The sequence below is a fragment of the Anabrus simplex genome, chromosome 3, assembly GCF_040414725.1.
Source record: "Anabrus simplex isolate iqAnaSimp1 chromosome 3, ASM4041472v1, whole genome shotgun sequence".
Classification (NCBI taxonomy): Eukaryota; Metazoa; Arthropoda; class Insecta; order Orthoptera; family Tettigoniidae; genus Anabrus; species Anabrus simplex.
In genome coordinates, this window is record NC_090267.1 from 222,448,221 (window position 1) to 222,466,481 (window position 18,261).

Below are 18,261 nucleotides of genomic sequence, written 5' to 3' on the forward strand. Positions count from 1 at the left end.
TTGATGAGGATGATGGATTGGCTGATACATGGGATTAAGCGAATGTAAGAATGGTGGTAATTTTAAATAAGTTGGGAGTGGTGGTTGTAATGAGTGATTGTGAGTGCAAATTGTATGTGAAAGGGGAGTAGGATGGTAATTTTGAATTGAGGTTGCTATGTGTGATTATGTTTAAGAGATGGGTATGGTAATTTAAACGAATATGGCCTGAAATTTAAATAATTGTTATGAAGGTAAAGTGTGTGTGTCTTAGGTTTAAAAGAGAATGGAGTGGTAGTTGGCTAAGAGTAAGCAAGTTAATGGTGGAATTGAATTATTTGATTAAGAGGTTGATTTGATGGTAGGTAAGAGTGATTGAGAGTAATTAAAATTAAGAGGTTTATTGGTGGTATGTAAGAGTAATTAATTATTAAGTTTGGTAATATAAGGAAGGTTGGCTGAAAGGTGGTTGGAGTTTGATCTTGGAGTGACTGATTGAATTATAAGTGTAGGTAAGAATGATTATGATTAAGAGGTGGATCTGGTGGGACATAAAGAATAAATAGTGAAGCTAAGTTTAAATGAGATTGGAGTGAGGTGAGGGAAAAGCATGAAGGTATTTTTGGAGTGATGGTTGCGATGAGTGATTATGTTCAAGAGATGGGTAATGAGATTAGGTATGGTTAAGTATGTTTGAACAACATGTCGGAGGTGATGCAGATTGTACTGATCACCATGCGGGGGAGCAAACTTCCCCTACTCGAAGAAATAAAAAATAAAAATATGTTCATTCTATTTCTGATGAAAACCCTAGTGTGTGCGGTGGAATGGTGTGCTCACTGGTTTGCTATGGTCATAGCGTGTATGGCGCAATAGTGCACAGTGACATTTCAAACGCCCGCTACATGGATTTCGTAACAGTTATCTGCTTCATCGTAAGATGGTAGGAAGAGGCAGCTTTTAGCTACACTCAGAGCTAATAATTATTCCCGAGAGATGTCGCCTATCTTATCAGTTCGTAGAACTCTGCACATGTGTTTCCCGCTAAAGGATCATGAGTTTGTTTGTAAACATGGCAGGTCCAAGCGGAGTGATTTGTGATGTAGAAATAATTAATTTACTGGTTAATAGTGGCAGTGAAAGTAATTCAGAGTGTGACAGTGATTTAGAGGATGAGTTTGTGATAATGTTCAGCGAAGATAGTGATACTGATGATATAATTTGTTACAATACGCCGAGAAATGCGAACACATGGGGTGACTGTGATATCATAAACCCGCAAATACCTTTCGATTGTGACTGGGTGTGTGAAAATAAACTGGACCCAGCTAAAGGAACACCACTTGGCTTTCAGGAAATGTTTGTAGATGATGTTTTGATATATTTAATCGTTCATGAAACCAATGTGTATGCTGATAAATACTTGCAACAACATCGGTTACGCCTCCAATTACTGACAAAATCCTGGCTATAGGCATAGATATCAAGGATAATTTAATAAAAAACCACCTAATTCAATACTTTCCATGTTTCACCCATTATTTTGGGCATCTTCAGCCTGTAAACAACCTTTAGGTCAAGGTTTGGGACCTTTTTAACCAATATAAACATACCAATACATACAATATATACATTATATACAATATATACAAACATTAACGAACTCTTAAGATGGGTAACATAAGTTAATACAGTTAAGTTTTTTGGTCCTAATCTATCTAATATGAAAAATGTCCAAAACTAAAATGGATCTTCTTTTCGGTAAAGAGGATTACATATCGGGGTTTATGTGACCCCTATATCATATTAAGTTCTTGACGTACCGTGTCTGGTGACAGGATGTGTCGTCAACAATAAATGGAGATTTGAACTGATTGTTGCTTGTAGGTTGGTCAAGATTGAAAATATAAATTTAAATTAAATGTGTTTTAACTTGGCAGTTCTATTCTGGTTAACTTAAAATGTTCAAAAATAAAAATAAAAATAAAATGAAACGGATCTTTTTTAAATCATAAGTCTTGAGAAAGGGTGATATTAGAGTTGTTACTTGTAATTGTAAAATCCTGGCTGTCGAACTGGACCCCCACTAATGCCAATGAGGTAAAGGTGTATCTTGCACTTCTTACTGTATATTGATGGGCATTGATCAGAAGTCTAGCATAAAGCTGTATTTCAGTAGAAAACATCTCATTGAAACACCTTCCATTCCTAATGTTATGTCGGAGGAGCGATTTTCTCTGCTTTCAAAATTCCTTCATTTCATGGATTTCGACAATAAAATTGAGAAACAAAAGTATGGATGACCATAAAATAATGCCTGTAGTGCAACATTTTCAGAATCGGTTTCAGGGTAACTACAATCTAGGGAGAGATATTTTTGTGGACGAATCTCTATTATTATGGAAAGGACAGCTGACTTGGTGACAGTTTTTGCCACTGAAAAGAGCGTGATTCGGTATAAAATTGTTCAAACTATGTGACACTACTACCAGGTATCTCTGGAATTTCATAATTTATACAGGCACTGGGAGTATATTGCATTGTGATCTACAAAAGCCTGATGATCCACTATCCAGTAAGGTTGTGTTGTGCCTGGCTGAACAATTATTAGATGTAGGAAGGTGTATTTATATGCACAATTTTAACAGTATCCCTAATCTTTTCTTGCGGCTGATTGAAAACCGCACCGACGCCACAGGGACTGTAAAGGTTTCAAGAAAAAACATGCCACAGAAATTGAAGAAGAAATTGAAAAAGGGTGATACAGTGAGTGCTCAAAATTGGAAGTTGATAGCACTGAAATGGATGGACAAGCGGGAGGTTGCAATGTTAACTATGTGTCATGGGGACACATGCACCACTGTATCAAGGTATGTGAAGGGGGGACAAGAGGAAGTAGAGAAACCACTTGTATCACTGAATACAATACATTTATGGGTGGGGTAGATCTTCAGGATCAAATTTTAAAGGCATTCCTTTTGGAAAACCTGAAGTTTGGTACAAAAAACTTTTCAGACACCTCGTCAATGTATCGATAATAAATGCCTATATTATGTATCGTAAAGCAGGATTCAAGGGTACACACTTGCAATTCAGGATAACATTGGTAGACCAAATGATTGCCAAATACTTGGGCAGGAATCCTGTGAAAAAATCAGGCAGACCATCTGATGCGGACTCAGATGTGACGCAACGCGACTTACGGGACAACATTTTCCAGCTAAAAACCAAGGAACTGCATACAAATCCACTGGGAGGAAGAAATGTGTAGCGTGCAAAAAGAAGAGACAGAGGACACCAAGTACCACTGCAAAAATTGCCCAGGACAACCAGGCCTTTGTGTGGACCCGTGCTTTGAATTTTTTTTTTTTTTTTGCTAGGCTAGGGGCTTTACGTCGCACCAACACAGATAGGTCTTATGGCGACGATGGGATAGGAAAGGCCTAGGAGTTGGAAGGAAGCGGCCATGGCCTTAATTAAGGTACAGCCCCAGCATTTGCCTGGTGTGAAAATGGGAAACCACGGAAAACCATCTTCAGGGCTGCCGATAGTGGGATTCGAACCTACTATCTCCCAGATGCAAGCTCACAGCCGCGCGCCTCTACGCGCACGGTCAACTCGCCCGGTGCTTTGAAATCTATCACACAAAGTGTCAGTATTGATGTCCAGCTGTCCAGGGATAACCAGGTTAGCATATGTTTATATTATAGTGTAATATGTTATTATATGTTTTTTTGATAATTTTCCATCCATCTGTTTGAAAATTATAGCAAAATTCATTAGACACCGTGCTCAGCATTGGGAGTAGGGTAGAAATAAAGCACACTGTGGGTGCAGCATGCAGTTTTACAATGTCACGCTTGAGGGGTTAAGATTCAGCCCCAATGTTTGCTTAGTGTAAAAATGGGAAACCATGGAAAACCATCTTCAACAAAATGTTAATTTACGCTGATGCTGATATGAATGGTCTAATGAAGTTTTGAATAAGTGGAATCTAAGTTTATATTCTATTAAGGAATGAAGATGTTTATAGTGGTTGTGAGTCACATTTGCAGTCTTGTTGTATGTCACTCTGACATACGTATTATTCATAGAATATGTACTTATAACACGGTACACCAAAACATTCATAATAAACTGCCACATAATCCCCAATACCACCCACAACTTTTGTTTTTGTTGAAAATATTGCTTCTAAAATTGGATGTAGGTCTTATTCAAGCCTTTCATTTCATGGTGCGATACTTCATGCATCTTAGGGAATGTTATGTTTTAAGTATATTTTAGTTTTAAGGATTCAACCATGTCTTCCGACAGCATTTGTTTGAAAATAACAAGTAGACGTGTGTACCATATTGTTCTCTCATGTATTTCATGTGATAATGGAGATTTGTTCTATAATATAAATGTATGTAAAACTTTCCTAAAAGTCGGCTGTAGTTTATAAGCTCAGTAAAATTATTTCTAAGTATGGAACAACCCTGAAATCAAACATCGGCACACTCCTGGTCGCAGTAACTTGGCAAACAAGCTTTTCAGCACACGCTCCACCAACCCCAAACACACTTTCACTTTCCTTTAACCGTAAGCGCTCGGCGGCAGTCAGACTACACTCTCATGTTCTTAGAGTGCCACGTGTAAACATGAATTCGACAAAGCGTTTGCGGCCTTTTAATGGAAATGAAAAACTGCAAGTTATAAAGGAAGCTGAAATTATCAGAAATCGTGCCACCGGTGGGAGATACGATATAGATGAATCTTGTATTCAAGATTGGAGAAAGAAAAAAGATTTTCTTTTAAACAGTAGTGGTGATCATAGAGCTTTCCATGGGCAGAGTGCAGTTTCCTGAAATTGAAAGGATTCTGTACAAATACATATCAGAAAGTTGGGAATTGGGATATGGCGTTTCTACCTAAATGTGCCAATTAAAAGCATTAGAAATTGCAAAAGATCTTTCTTCGGCAGAGTTTAAAGCAAGCCGAGGGTGGATAAGGGATTTCTGTAAGAGGAATGGACTGAGCATTAGAAGACGTATCATAATTTTACAGCGTGTTCTTACTGCTTATGAAGAAAAACAGTTTTCCTTCCAGTGCCATATAATTCGGTTGCAAAAAAAAAAATTCATACCTGCTTTCCCAAATAGGAAATGCAGATCAGATGCCTGTATATTTTGAAATGCCACTGGACAGTACTGCGAGTGTTAATGGATCAAAAAGTGTTACCATCAGAATGGACGGTAATGAAAAACAGAGGTGTACAGTAATGTCATGTATACTTGCTGATGGAATTGAACTTCCACTGTACATTGTCTTGAAGAGAAAGATTCTTCCAAAAGAAAATCTACCTGCTGGTGTTATCGTCAGAACTCAGGACTCCGGCTGGATGGACAGTCTACTAGTGGAAGACTGGCTGAAATGTGCTTGGCAACATCGCCCTGGTGCATTGTTTGGATGGAAAAGCTTGCTTGTTATGGTCAGTTGGATGAAAAAGCTTGCTTGTTATGGTCAGTTACAGCGGTCTCACAACAGAAGCTATGAAGAAGCAAACCACGGGCACAAGAACCGATCTAGCAATCATTCTGGGTGGATTGATGTCAATGTTACAGCCGTTGGATGTCTATGTAAACCTTCCATTAAAAAGCAGCCTTGAAACAACTGTATACCGAGTGGGTGGTGGCTGACAATCGTGCAACGACACCAAATGGTCGTATTCCCTATGGGAATCAACATCTATATCATCTGACGGCCAGGTGGGCATGAATTTTTGAAAATGAGACAAAGTCTCTCATAGTTCATTGGCACTGCCGTTGGCTCCAAGTAGCCTGCGCAATGGCCTCCACAATATGCACTAACCATGCGCCTTGGTAGGTGTGCTATTTACCAACTGATGAGCCCAATGTGGCACATTGGGGTGAAACGCTGACAACCAGGAATGAGTTAGCTGGAAAATTTATAATGTCCAATAACAGACCAACTATATTGGTATTATAAATTTACTCATTCGGGACAAAAATTTGGAGTTCCCTATGGGAATCAACATCTATATCATAAGTGGTATATTCTGAGCTGTCAGTGGAGAGATGGCATGGAATGACATCAGTAGACAAATAAGTTTGAGTGATGTCTTGAAAAGTAGAAAAGATCACAATATGAAGATAAAGCTGGAATTCAAGAGGACAAATTGGGGCAAATATTCATTTATAGGAAGGGGAGTTAGGGATAGGAATAACTTACCAAGGGAGATGTTCAATAAATTTCCAATTTCTTTGCAATCATTAAGAAAGGCTAGGAAAACATCAGACAGGGAATCTGCCACCTGGGTGACTGCCCTAAATGCAGATCAGTAGTGATTGATTGATTGATTGATTGATTGATTGATTGATTGATTGATTGATTGATTGATTGATTGATTGATTGATTGATTGATTGATTGATTGATTGATTGATTGATTGACAATATATCGACAGCTGCAGACGAGATAGATGCACACCTGTTGAATTATCGTCACCTACTGGTTTGAGGGTTCAGAAAAACCTCAACCAGGTAACAGTGATTATTATTCTAGGATATAAAACAACAGGATTACTAGCCCCTCTACCAAACTCATAACAGATAAATCCACTGAGGACTTACAAGGAATACACTTAGCCTAATTCGAACTATGTACCAGGTCTTCAGTTGGTGCTGAGGTGGAAGAACATGTTAGCTGGTAAAGCCCAAATCACACTTCAGGGTTATGACGAATCATTAGTTATGGAACTTTACTGGAATGACAGTGACAGAAAAATAGACATCTTGCAGAACTGTCCCAACATTGATTATCTATCACAAATCTCATAGTCACTGAGATGCAATGTTTAACCAGTGAAATGACACCTACTGTTAACACTCCAGATTCTTCAACAACAGTGTAATTTTTGTCATGCACAACTTACCGATATACATGCAGGAGAGCAGCAGCTGAAGGGCAGGTAGAGACATTCCAGGATTTGGATGTTTGAGTCGCTCTACAGCTAATTTGGTCACCTGTTCACCAACTTTACCACCAACTGATCGTGTTACTACCAGTCGTTCGAAACCCTATTACATAAGAGTATGAATTAGTATTTTCCACAAACAGTATGACATTAGAACACTAAGCTGAGAGAGAGAGAGAGAGAGAGAGAGAGAGAGAGAGAGAGAGAGAGAGAGAAAGAAAAATATGAGAGCTTCTTGGGAGAAAGGTATGGGTCCTTAGTTGTGTGGTTATCCAGTGCTAAATTGAATTATCAGCACTCAGAGATCATATGAATAACAAGATGTATAAAGGGAAAACTACAGAATACCTAGCATCAACAAGGATCTAATTCCAAGTAGCAATACAATCAATACAAGGTTGCAAAGAAAAACAAACATACCAAATACAATTGAATGAGTATATGATCTCTAAGAGCACAAAAATGGAACAATTTTTAGCATCTTTCACAAGATCAGCTGACTTTGCAGAACATCTCATAATCTCATGGCATAATTCAGTACAATGTTTACTGCAGTACCTGTATACGTAAAGAAATTTACATCAGAAAGATAATTGTAAAAAATAATTCTGGTTTATATATGATTCACCTAGTACTTTGTGGAGTTTGAAAAAGCTTTTAACTCGGTGAGCCATGCTGCTGTTATGTAAGCCTTAGCCGAACATGATGTCGATGCTGCCTACATAAGAGTACTCCAGCATATCTACAACACCTCTTCAGCCTTCGTGAATGTCAATGTGGCAACCACGGATTTTCTCATTCAAAGAGGTGTAAAGCAAGGCGACCCCATATCTCCCAAGCTGTTCTCAGCAGTATTACAAATAGTCATGTCAAAAATCAACTGGCAAAGTACAGGAATCAAAATCAATGGGAAAAGGCTGAACAATTTAAGGTTTGCAGACGACATTACACTTTTGGCCAACGTCATCGATACAAGATCTTGTCTCAGCCTATCAAAAAGTGGCACTATCCATGAACCTTTCTAAAACCAAAGTAATGCTCAACAAATAAGCCCCAGCAGGAAAGCTACATGTGGGAAACTCTACATTACAACAGGTCAGTGAATATGTCTATCCTGGACAGCTTGTAAACATGAAAGGGGACTTAAGACCAGAAATCTTCCGACGTATCAAACTAGGATGGCAAGCCTATGGAAGAAATTCCTCAGTCTTCAAATCCAACATGCCAACCCACGTAAAGAAGATAGTCTTTGACCAGAGTGTTCTCCCTGTACTGACTTACGGTTGTGAAACCTGGACATTGAGAGAGTTTGTTAAGCAAAAACTCAGAACAGCCCAAAGAGTTATGGAACGGTTTATGCTACGCTTCACGAAGAAAGACAGGAAGAGAGCAGATTACATCAGGTCAGTTACAAAGGTCAGAGACATTTTAGAAAGGGTGTTTACCCTAAAATGACAGTGGGCAGGCCATGTTGCTCGAAGAACTGATGGTAGGTGGACAAAGCTTGTGCTTGAGTGGAGTCCGAAAGATCATTCGAGACCTAAGGGAAGACCACCGGACCGATGGGATAAAGACATCTGGAAGATTACTGGGATCAATTAGCAGAACATCGCTCAAGACCGTCCCAGACCTCAAGACCTCATGAAAACCTACCTTGCATCGGACTTAAAGAGGCCACATCGCAAAAATGATTGAATATGGCTGACAGTCATAGTGATAGTACTTGAACATCACTCGCTTGTTATATCACACATGATGATGTATAATTTTGGGTAACCTAAAGATCAGCTCTGAAGAGGCTCTTGGTACCATCAGTGGCCAAAAATATATATTTGAGAAAGTTCATGAAATTATGTTTCGGAAACTTCATGAGTACCAAAACATGCTATCTGACATCTGATCTGACAAAATATCACATAATAAAGGCCTCCACAACTATCAATACACCACACTCACCTGTAAAAGAGCTAGGTGGACACTAGCTGGTAAATTATGAGATGTAGCAAGAGACAACACCAATTGCAGAACAGCTGGAGCAACATCAGTTTCTGTCATTTGCTCTTCAACATTTTCCAGTAGGTAGAATACTAGTGCCCACATTACCAGCTGATGCTCTTCACTGTGAGCACTAGCCCTGCAAAGACAAGACAAACTTCAGAAGTCAGTAACAACAAAGAACATTCAAATCCTTCAAACTGCAAAATGTGATCAATGAAATTGAAAAATAACAATGAAGTAATAAAAATACTTTTCAAATTTCCTTAGAATGGTAGGGTTATATCTGACTTGAGTGTCAGATTAGAATCATTGCTCTTGTGATTCTCTGCCGTTTCATAAGTCGTCATCTTCAAAACTATCCAGCGAGTTGGATATTCCCGTTTTCCTGAAGCTTTTTGTAACCATTTCACACAGAATTAAATTCCAGCTTCCTATTATCCACTGGCACATTCATTCTAAAGAAGGACGCCGAATCTTGCCACCTGGAGTGAATCTGAGCTTGTCCGCTGCCATCCATTCCGTATAAAAATGCTGAATATGATCCTTAAAAGGTTTGTTAATTGACACATCTAGAGGTACTTTTTACAAAAAAGAAGCTGTGCTCGGTGCACCACTGCAGCCTCGAAGGATATCCCCCATTTAATGTCCTTATGGACGGATAGCCTTAATTGCGTAACAATGGAATATCCTTCATTTCATTGTAACAAAAGAAGATTGTTCCTTTAGTGATACGGTGTTGACAGGCAGATCAACAATTAATCAATTTTATTTTCCAATGATGATATATCAGACTCTGGGCAAAGTGCACATTCAAATAATCGAAATGCACCCGCCTTATTGCCCGCCTGCAATCAAGTTCACTGGTGAGGTGGGATTACATGTTGACATCGAAAATAGCAACGAAATTATGTGTTTCGTCAATTTATTTGTAAATGATGATTTCCTTGAATATGTATGCCATTAGACAAACCTTTACACAGAAGAAGTTATTAGTGCAGCACCACGTTCATTCACTGAATAGGCTTATTCTATTTTTCAGACGTGGAAACCGGTTGACGTAAATGAGATGAAAAAGTTTTTAGGACTAATGTTTGTAACCGAAATAAATCCAAAACCAGATCTGAAAATGTACCGGTCAGAGGACACTATTTTCGGCTTGCCTTTTTCTTTTTTGAAAACCATGGCATGAAACTGGTTCGAAAACATATTGTCATTCTTGCACTTTAAGAACAGCAGTCATTAAAAGGGGAATCCTGATAGGCTATGCAAAATTAGGCTGATTCTAGAAAGGCTTAGCGAACAGTTTTCGTACAGTAACAGTTAATGTAAAATAGTGCACTATAGTGATGGGGGGATTTAAAAAGGCTGGGCTGGAGGTTTAAATCACCCGCTAAGGAGCTGGTAGTCAACCTGTTAATAGTAATATACTTCATAAAGTCTAACTTCATGAAGCTCGACTTATTGGAATTCATAGTAATTTAAGTGCTACCTATGTGATGAAATAAGTTGAACTTTGTCAAGTTAGGGGACCCTTGACTTATTTTGCATCTTAACCTATAAAATGGGTGATTTTGAGGAAGTGTTAGAAGAAATCTGTGCTCCAAGGTGATACTTGCAAAATGTTATGGACGCATTTGAATTCTACAATGAAGTGGAATTCAAAAGGAGGTTCCTGTGATGGCATTTCATATTTTCCCATGCCTCCTGCAATTGTTTGGCACCTTGCTACTGTGCCATTTCACTGTAATGATTAATGAAATACGGAATTTTAAAGTCGTCATTTGCCGTGAATAATGCTAAAAGTTTTCATAAATCAAACAGCAGAAAATACAAGTTAAATAATACGAGCAAGTTGAATCAAAGTGGCCATGACCGAGATAAATGTACTATTTTCAAATTGTTAAAGTCAACAGAGAGAACAATTGAACACTGAATAGAAATATGCTCCGGTGAAGCTTGAGAGAATAATTTTGTGAAGGAAAATAACATATTCAAAAACAAGAATATCAAATTTAGTCGTTAAAACTGAAGATATAACGTAATGTTATTGCCGTGCATCTCAAATATATGAGATTTAAAGCAAAGTATGAAGGAAGAGATAAAGTACAATAGAATTAATACTGGGATTGCATTGAAGGAAAGCAAAAGTTTCTTTTGGAAACACATCTTAAGAAAACGCTAATATTTAAAGTGTACCACCAATAAATTAGACGATCATAAGCTACCATTAACATCAGAGAAACCTCTATAACAGATAAATTGACGCAATATTTTAACCGTACAAAAACACAGTAATAGTACAAGAAGGCTTTGTAACTAAGAAGAAGGTCATATTAGCATTGTCTTTGGATATGTTTTTCATGCATGTGCCCGAAATCATCGTGATGGCTTGCTAAACCAAAGATGGGGTTGATGACTGATGAAATCCAGACGACTCGTAGATGACGGAACCGAGGTCCAGAGAAGGACGGACCCGAGGAAGGATGTAGCAGGACAACTATCCCGGCCACAAGCACATGCAAAATAAGATAAGTTTCGCAATTTACTTTAAAATTGTTACGTTTTTCTGTCTTGTAGTGAGTTGTTGGTTGATGATGTTTGTGAAAGATAGATCGTTACATCTTCCAGCGGGATACAGGAGAGCGTATCTACACAACGCCACAGAAGATGACTACCGCAGCAGTAGTCGAAACGTCTGGGAGAAGCGAAAGGAGTGGACCACGGCATAACAGCCCGGAAGATTTTTATTATATTGACACCGGCCGTGAAAGCCTTCATACTTTAACGTTATATCTTCGTGAAGTGCTTTACTACGTAGTTTCAACGCGAGTGAATTAATAGTTATGCTTTAAGGAAGGTTATAGGCAGCCTTTCAAAATAATTATATATATTCAAATGTAGAAAAAGGTACGTATGTCAATGAAGTGTTACATTAGCAATAATTCAGTTTATTCACAAGAAGCAATGCCAAAGATAGGGAGTTTTGATGAATGTGAAGTATGATACATGTTTATATCAAGTCATAGGTTACCGAGTTCATAAATATCAACAACTTATTGCCAAGTTTAAGTCAATATAGGTTAAATGTGGTAACGTATCGATAAGTGAAGTGCATATTGCTAGGAATATATTACTTGTTGATCCATGAAATATTAATTTTAAAAGTTAAGAAATTAATTGAGTCATGTGTTACATTGAATTGAATAAATAATACTTGCAAATGCAGCAATATAATTATATGGAGAAATATGAGGAAAGGAATGCGAGTGTATGGAATAATGATGTCTTGGATAAAGTAGTTGTTGAATTATGATAAATATGAAGACATATAAGGAAAGATTTTCATATAAGGTTAATTAATGAAGGATTAGGTAAGGCAAATATGGATCAAGGTTATAGTAGATGCTAGTAATGATGTGAAATATGGAATAACCTATAATATGAATTAATGGCAATTTGATAATGGATTTACGAGTCAATACTTATTTTATTTTATTTTATTTTATTAAATACTTCCTCTCATACAGAGGCTGCCTTGCGACAAAGTATACATTTACATTTATTTTTAGAAGAGAAATAAATATACTGTACTTGAGAAATGTTGAAGGTAACCTAATTGTAACAGTGATTTCTTAGAATTATCAGTGAGCCCCTTAAGGCTATGATGGCAATCTCCCGTAACGTTGTAACTGGCAGACACATCTGTTTCCAGAAATAAGCGGCAAAAGCGGGAATCGTTCCTCTTGCTCCAATCATCAGACCTACTATGTCGATTTCCTCTATCTGGTATTTCTCCCTGTAGTAAGGAATTGTTGATAAGTAAATATTCCTTTTCTCTAGGTTAACATCTGAGGGCTGCGACTTATGGCTTTCAAAGCGAATTGTGGGATCGATGATGTAACCTCTCTTCTTATTCTTGAAAGCAATGATGTCAATCCTTCTGTGGCTTCCGTTGTCCGCTAAGTCATGAACCTCTTCAAATACCTGGAAACCATGGTCTTTTAGCATTGCCGCAATTAAAGAGCAGATGTTATGATGACGTGTATTCCTTAAAAGTTCACCATGAGGACAACATCCCAGAACATGTGCAAGAGTTTCAATCTCCTTGAGGCAGCGCCTACAAAGGGAATCATTCTGAGATCTTCCTGGTGGTACCGATCTAACTGCTGAAATGTTTGCTGTCATCTTAATTGCTTCACGCCATTCACTACATGATAAGCCTTAATGGCCTCGAATCCAGGAGTTGGCAGGAGTATATTCATTGTACAAACATACACTTCTTCCTTTCTGCTGCAAGTTACTCCACTCACTGAATGCCCTTTCTCTAAGTACTCTTCTCACTTTCCTGGCATCTGTTATTTCTAGGCGTGGATGTAGCAAATTGTCAGATGGAGGGACACTGAGGGATTGTAGTGAGAGAGTTATTACTTCTTTCAGATTTCTTGTAGCACGGATGTATTCATCACCTGAGCTTAATAGTACCTTACAGATGTTAATGTGCTGAAGATGAGCTTTTTTAAAGTTAAAAACTTCATAACTGATCCGTATTGAACTAATAGTAACAATGTTAAAAAAGGAAAAATGTTCCACCTTTTCAATACAATAACACTGTTGCACGAATCAATGTAGCAACATATTTAATTTATTAAGGGACCGGTTTCAACATTTGTCCATGTCATCATCAGCCTACACAAAAAAATGGCAAGAAGTTAACACAATGGTAGCACTTATGACACTTTTCTTGAATTAAAAATAGAAGTTCATGTAGAGGTTCTTGAGCACTCTTGCTGATCTTGATCATAAGTGCTACCATTGTGTTAACTTCTTGCCATTTTTTTGTGTAGGCTGATGATGTCATGGACAGATGTCAAAACCGGTCCCTTAATAAATTAAATATGTTGCTACATTGATTCGTGCAACAGTGTTATTGTATTGAAAATGTGGAACATTTTTCCTTTTTTAACACTGAAGATGAGCTTCCCTAGTGGCGCAGAAGAGTCCCAACCCCTTATATTTTTTCTCAGTGTAGACCATTCCATTAGGAATGTCTGCAGGTATTTGAAGAATTTCCTTAAGAGCACTTCGAATTAGTATGTCTGTATCAGCAAAGGAACTTTTTCGGAATCTTCTCTGGCTTGATAGTTTGGAATGGGTATACGAGAGATGGGCATATAACTGTGTTTATTACTTTAAATTTCTGGTCAGCCTGTAATAGTGGAGAAGAAACCAATTTCTCCATTTTATTCTGTAATTTTTTAAGCTCCTCTGTAGGTTGAAAAATTATTTCATTTGAAAAGTTAACTCCCAGATAGTGGATTGTTTCCCCACGTCACAAACTCAATATATCATAGCTCTTAAATTCAGCTGGGTCTTCCATTAACATTCCACGTTTGATGCAGATTGCCGTAGATTTCATTGGGTTGACATAAAGCCCTATTTCATGAGATCTCCTTGTGACTATTTTCGAGAGCTCAAGCGCTGCTGTTTGACTATTTCCTATGACAACCAAGTCATCAGCAAAACCCATGATCGTTAAAGGTGGAAGATGTGGTACTAAAGAAAATCCATAGTGGCTTGTGAGAGAGTCTTCAGTTAGTTTGTTTAAAATATGATCTGTCACTAGATTGTAGAGACAGGGAGAACTTCAAAGAGAATCTCATATTATATTTAAGGTTTAAGCTGATTTAAGCTGAAATAAAAGGTCATTGGTAGGAAATACGATCTTAGTGTCTTCATTGTGTTAGCTGATGCTTGTTGTTTTAAGGGGCCAAACATCGAAGGTCATTGGCCCCATTATGTTAGCCTATCACTATTAAAGAATTAGAAATTTCATCCACTGTATTCCTTGTTGACTTGCAATCGTATGACTGAATTTTATGAAGTGATTTGACATAAATGCAAACTGTCAACGAAGTTATAGAAATTAATTAAGACAATTTAACCTATTTTTTTAGGAAAGTATTTCGAAATTGACTATTGATGATTAATATTTTTTTATTATGGTAGGTAGCCACTGGAAGCTACAAAAGTGAAATTAATGTTACTCTGCGTATGTTTAATCAAATAATTAATTGTGTACATCGGATAGGAATGAAATGACCGGAATTAATCATTCTTAGTTAATCTGCAAAGTTTAATTTTCTTATTCTTGTGCGATTTCAAAATTTTCAAACGTGTTAATGGAATAATTTTTTTTTTCAACATGGTGAATTCTTGAATGTTTATTCTTTAATAAGAAACCTAGAAGATGTGAGAAGTAATTTATATATTAGGTCAAGATGATTTTCATTTAATTACTTCAAATCCATGCAAACTTATAGGGGATGAATTATATTTGTTTATGAAATCAAAGCCTTGGAAAAGCTGATATTTATTTTTTAATTGAAGGCTATGATGTTCAGGAAGATGATTGAATTTAAAACGATACTTACAAGGAGGTGTCAATGCAAAGAATGATCTTTTTTTTTTTTTTTTTTTTTGCTAGGGGCTTTACGTCGCACCGACACAGATAGGTCTTATGGCGACGATGGGATAGGAAAAGCCTAGGAGTTGGAAGAAAGCGGCCGTGGCCTTAATTAAGGTACAGCCCCAGCATTTGCCTGGTGTGAAAATGGGAAACCATGGAAAACCATTTTCAGGGCTGCCGATAGTGGGATTCGAACCTACTATCTCCCGGATGCAAGCTCACAGTCGCGCGCCTCTCCGCGCACGGCCAACTCGCCCAGTATGATCAATATTTGAATATTGGAATATTTGATTTAACTTATCTATCAAACTATATTATTTTGCATAAACAATAGTTATTAAGTTTTTAATCCATTATTATTATTTATAGATTATAGTAGTAATATAAAATGATGTCATAGTTAATAAGAAGTTGCTGAATCTGCGATTGGTTTTCTTTTAAGCTCAAATGTCCGTAAACCTAACATAACGTAACTGAAAGAAAGATAATGGATAATTCTCAGTCGAAGTCACGTAAAAAATTTTATGTTTAACATTATCCCTGAGATGTTCTCCGACTCTAGCTGCGGATTTTCTTGAACACCACGAACTATGGACTCAGACTGGTGCAAGAAGAATTTGTCGCTCCAACGTGGGACTAAAACGGAAAAAAGAGAGGATGCCCAATAACCACGTTGGGTGCACTATAACAAATGATAACCAAATTAATGCTAGGTATAATAATACTTATATAATCTTCGCTTCTGTAATAGTATTTTTACCATTATAAGAACATTACTTACATTTTCTACAGTATGTACTGAGGAGTCTGCCTCTGTGGTGTAGTGGTTAGTGTGATTAGCTGCCACCCCCGGAGGCCTGGGTTCGATTCCCGGCTCTGCCACAAAATTTGAAAAGTGGTACAAGGGCTGGAACGGGGTCCACTCAGCCTCGGGAGGTCAACTGAGTAGAGGTGGGTGCGATTCCCACCTCAGCCATCCTGGAAGTGGTTTTCCGTGGTTTCCCACTTCTCCTCCAGGCAAATACTCGGATGGTACCTAACTTAAGGCCATGGCCGCTTCCTTCCCTCTTTCTTGTCTATCCCTTCCAATCTTCCCATCCCCCCGCAAGGCCCCTGTTCAGCATAGCAGATGAGACCACCTCGGTGAGGTACTGGTCATCCTCCCCAGTTGTATCCCCCGACCCAGAGTCTGAAGCTCCAGGACACTGCCCTTGAGGCGGTAGAGGTGGGATCCCTCGCTGAGTCCAAGGGTAAAACCAACCCTGCAGGGTAACCAGATTAAGAAAGAAATGTATTGAGGAATTGAATTCTTCAGCAATACTTAACCAAGCATCTTCCTTTTGCTTAGAAGATACCGTGTCCATCTTCTTATTCTCTACTAGCAAATGTACCCATGCTAGGCTACGATATTCTACATTGTATACAGATTTCTACGTGAATTACTTTACACGCGGTGAGTTAGATTTTATTAAATACCATGTCTCTTAGGGCTGGTTTACACGGGTAGAATAGCGAGGCGAGCAGAGTAGATAGTAGAGTAGCCATGTTACTCTATTCCACCACTGTCTGGTAGAGTTGACACTTATATCGTTCATACGGGAGTAGAGTCATACAGTAGAGTAGTAGCACCATGTCAAGAAACAAGCACATCGTAACGAAGAGTTTAAAGACATTTGCAAACATATTAATGCAAGAGGTTAGTGAAGCATTAGAAAAAGCAAATGAGGAAAGAAGGGAAGGGGTAAGAGGCTGGCTTAGGAGAGATACACTCAGGGCATCAACATTAATTCTGAGAGAACTTGCGACAGAGTATAAAGAAGAATACAGAAAGTGTATGAGAATGAAGCCTGATAACTTTCAGACACTGTTACATGCTATAACACCGCAAATTCAAAGACACGACACAGTAATAAGAAATGCAATAACACCGAGATTTAAGCTTGAGGTGACTCTGAAGTTCTTGGCCAATGATAATAGCCATCAGTACACTGTAAATCATGCTAGCATAGGCCTAATTTGTAGTAGCTTCTTTGCCATAAACACCCTGATTACTGATCTATTTATATAATTTGTTTGTTCGTTGCTTGTACGGCCCAGGTGTAGAGCTTAAGCTTCAAGACCTGACATTGTACTGTAAACAATAATTATTTTGGATATTCCAAACAAAATATGAAAATTATTCTATTTGTTGTGGACATTACTGTTATTGCTTAAAATTAATGGCATTGTCAAGTGATATGTAGAAATCCCTATGTACGTTATTAATACGATTAAAGTACACAGTCCTGCATCATTGTCTAACTTAAGCATGTCGAGACACATGATGAACACACTGTGTAACACTGAAACTTGAGAAACCTTCAGTTAAAGGGACAATCCAGCTGACACTTGTTTATATTTGTCGTTGCATCTTTGAAACTATTATAGGTTTAGGTATTTTTTAAATCCTTCTCTCATCGAAAAGAGGGAGGTCTGTTCTCCATTATCGGACAATACACCTGCATTTGTTTGACCTCCAAAGGTGTACCTCCCCTTAATATCACTCAGCTATAATGTTACGTTGTGGATGAATAGGCTTTTAGTATTATTCTTTCTTTATTTCTTTCTTTCTTTCTTAATCTGCTCACCCTCCAGGGTCGGTTTTTCCCTCGGGCTCAGCGAGGGATCTCACCACTTCCACCTCAAGGGCAGTGTCCTGGAGCATGAGACAATGGATCGGGGGATACAACTGGTGAGGATGACCAGTACCTTGCCCAGGCGGTCTCACCTGCTATGCTGAACAGGGGCCTTGGTGGGGGATGGGAAGATTGAAGGGATAGACAAGTAGGAGGGAAGGAAGT

At 38.1% G+C, this 18,261-nt stretch overlaps 1 protein-coding gene across 1 annotated transcript in view; it reads right to left on the bottom strand.

Moving 5' to 3' along the window:
• The window catches only part of htt (huntingtin), a 900,697-nt gene that overhangs the window by 56,785 nt on the left and 825,651 nt on the right, over positions 1 to 18,261 (bottom strand). The window contains exons 47-48 of the mRNA XM_067142878.2: positions 8,914 to 9,091; positions 6,916 to 7,060 (exon numbers count right to left, since the gene is read on the bottom strand). Coding sequence (XP_066998979.2) covers positions 6,916 to 7,060; positions 8,914 to 9,091 — 323 coding nt within the window. The remainder of the gene's footprint in view (positions 1 to 6,915; positions 7,061 to 8,913; positions 9,092 to 18,261) is intronic.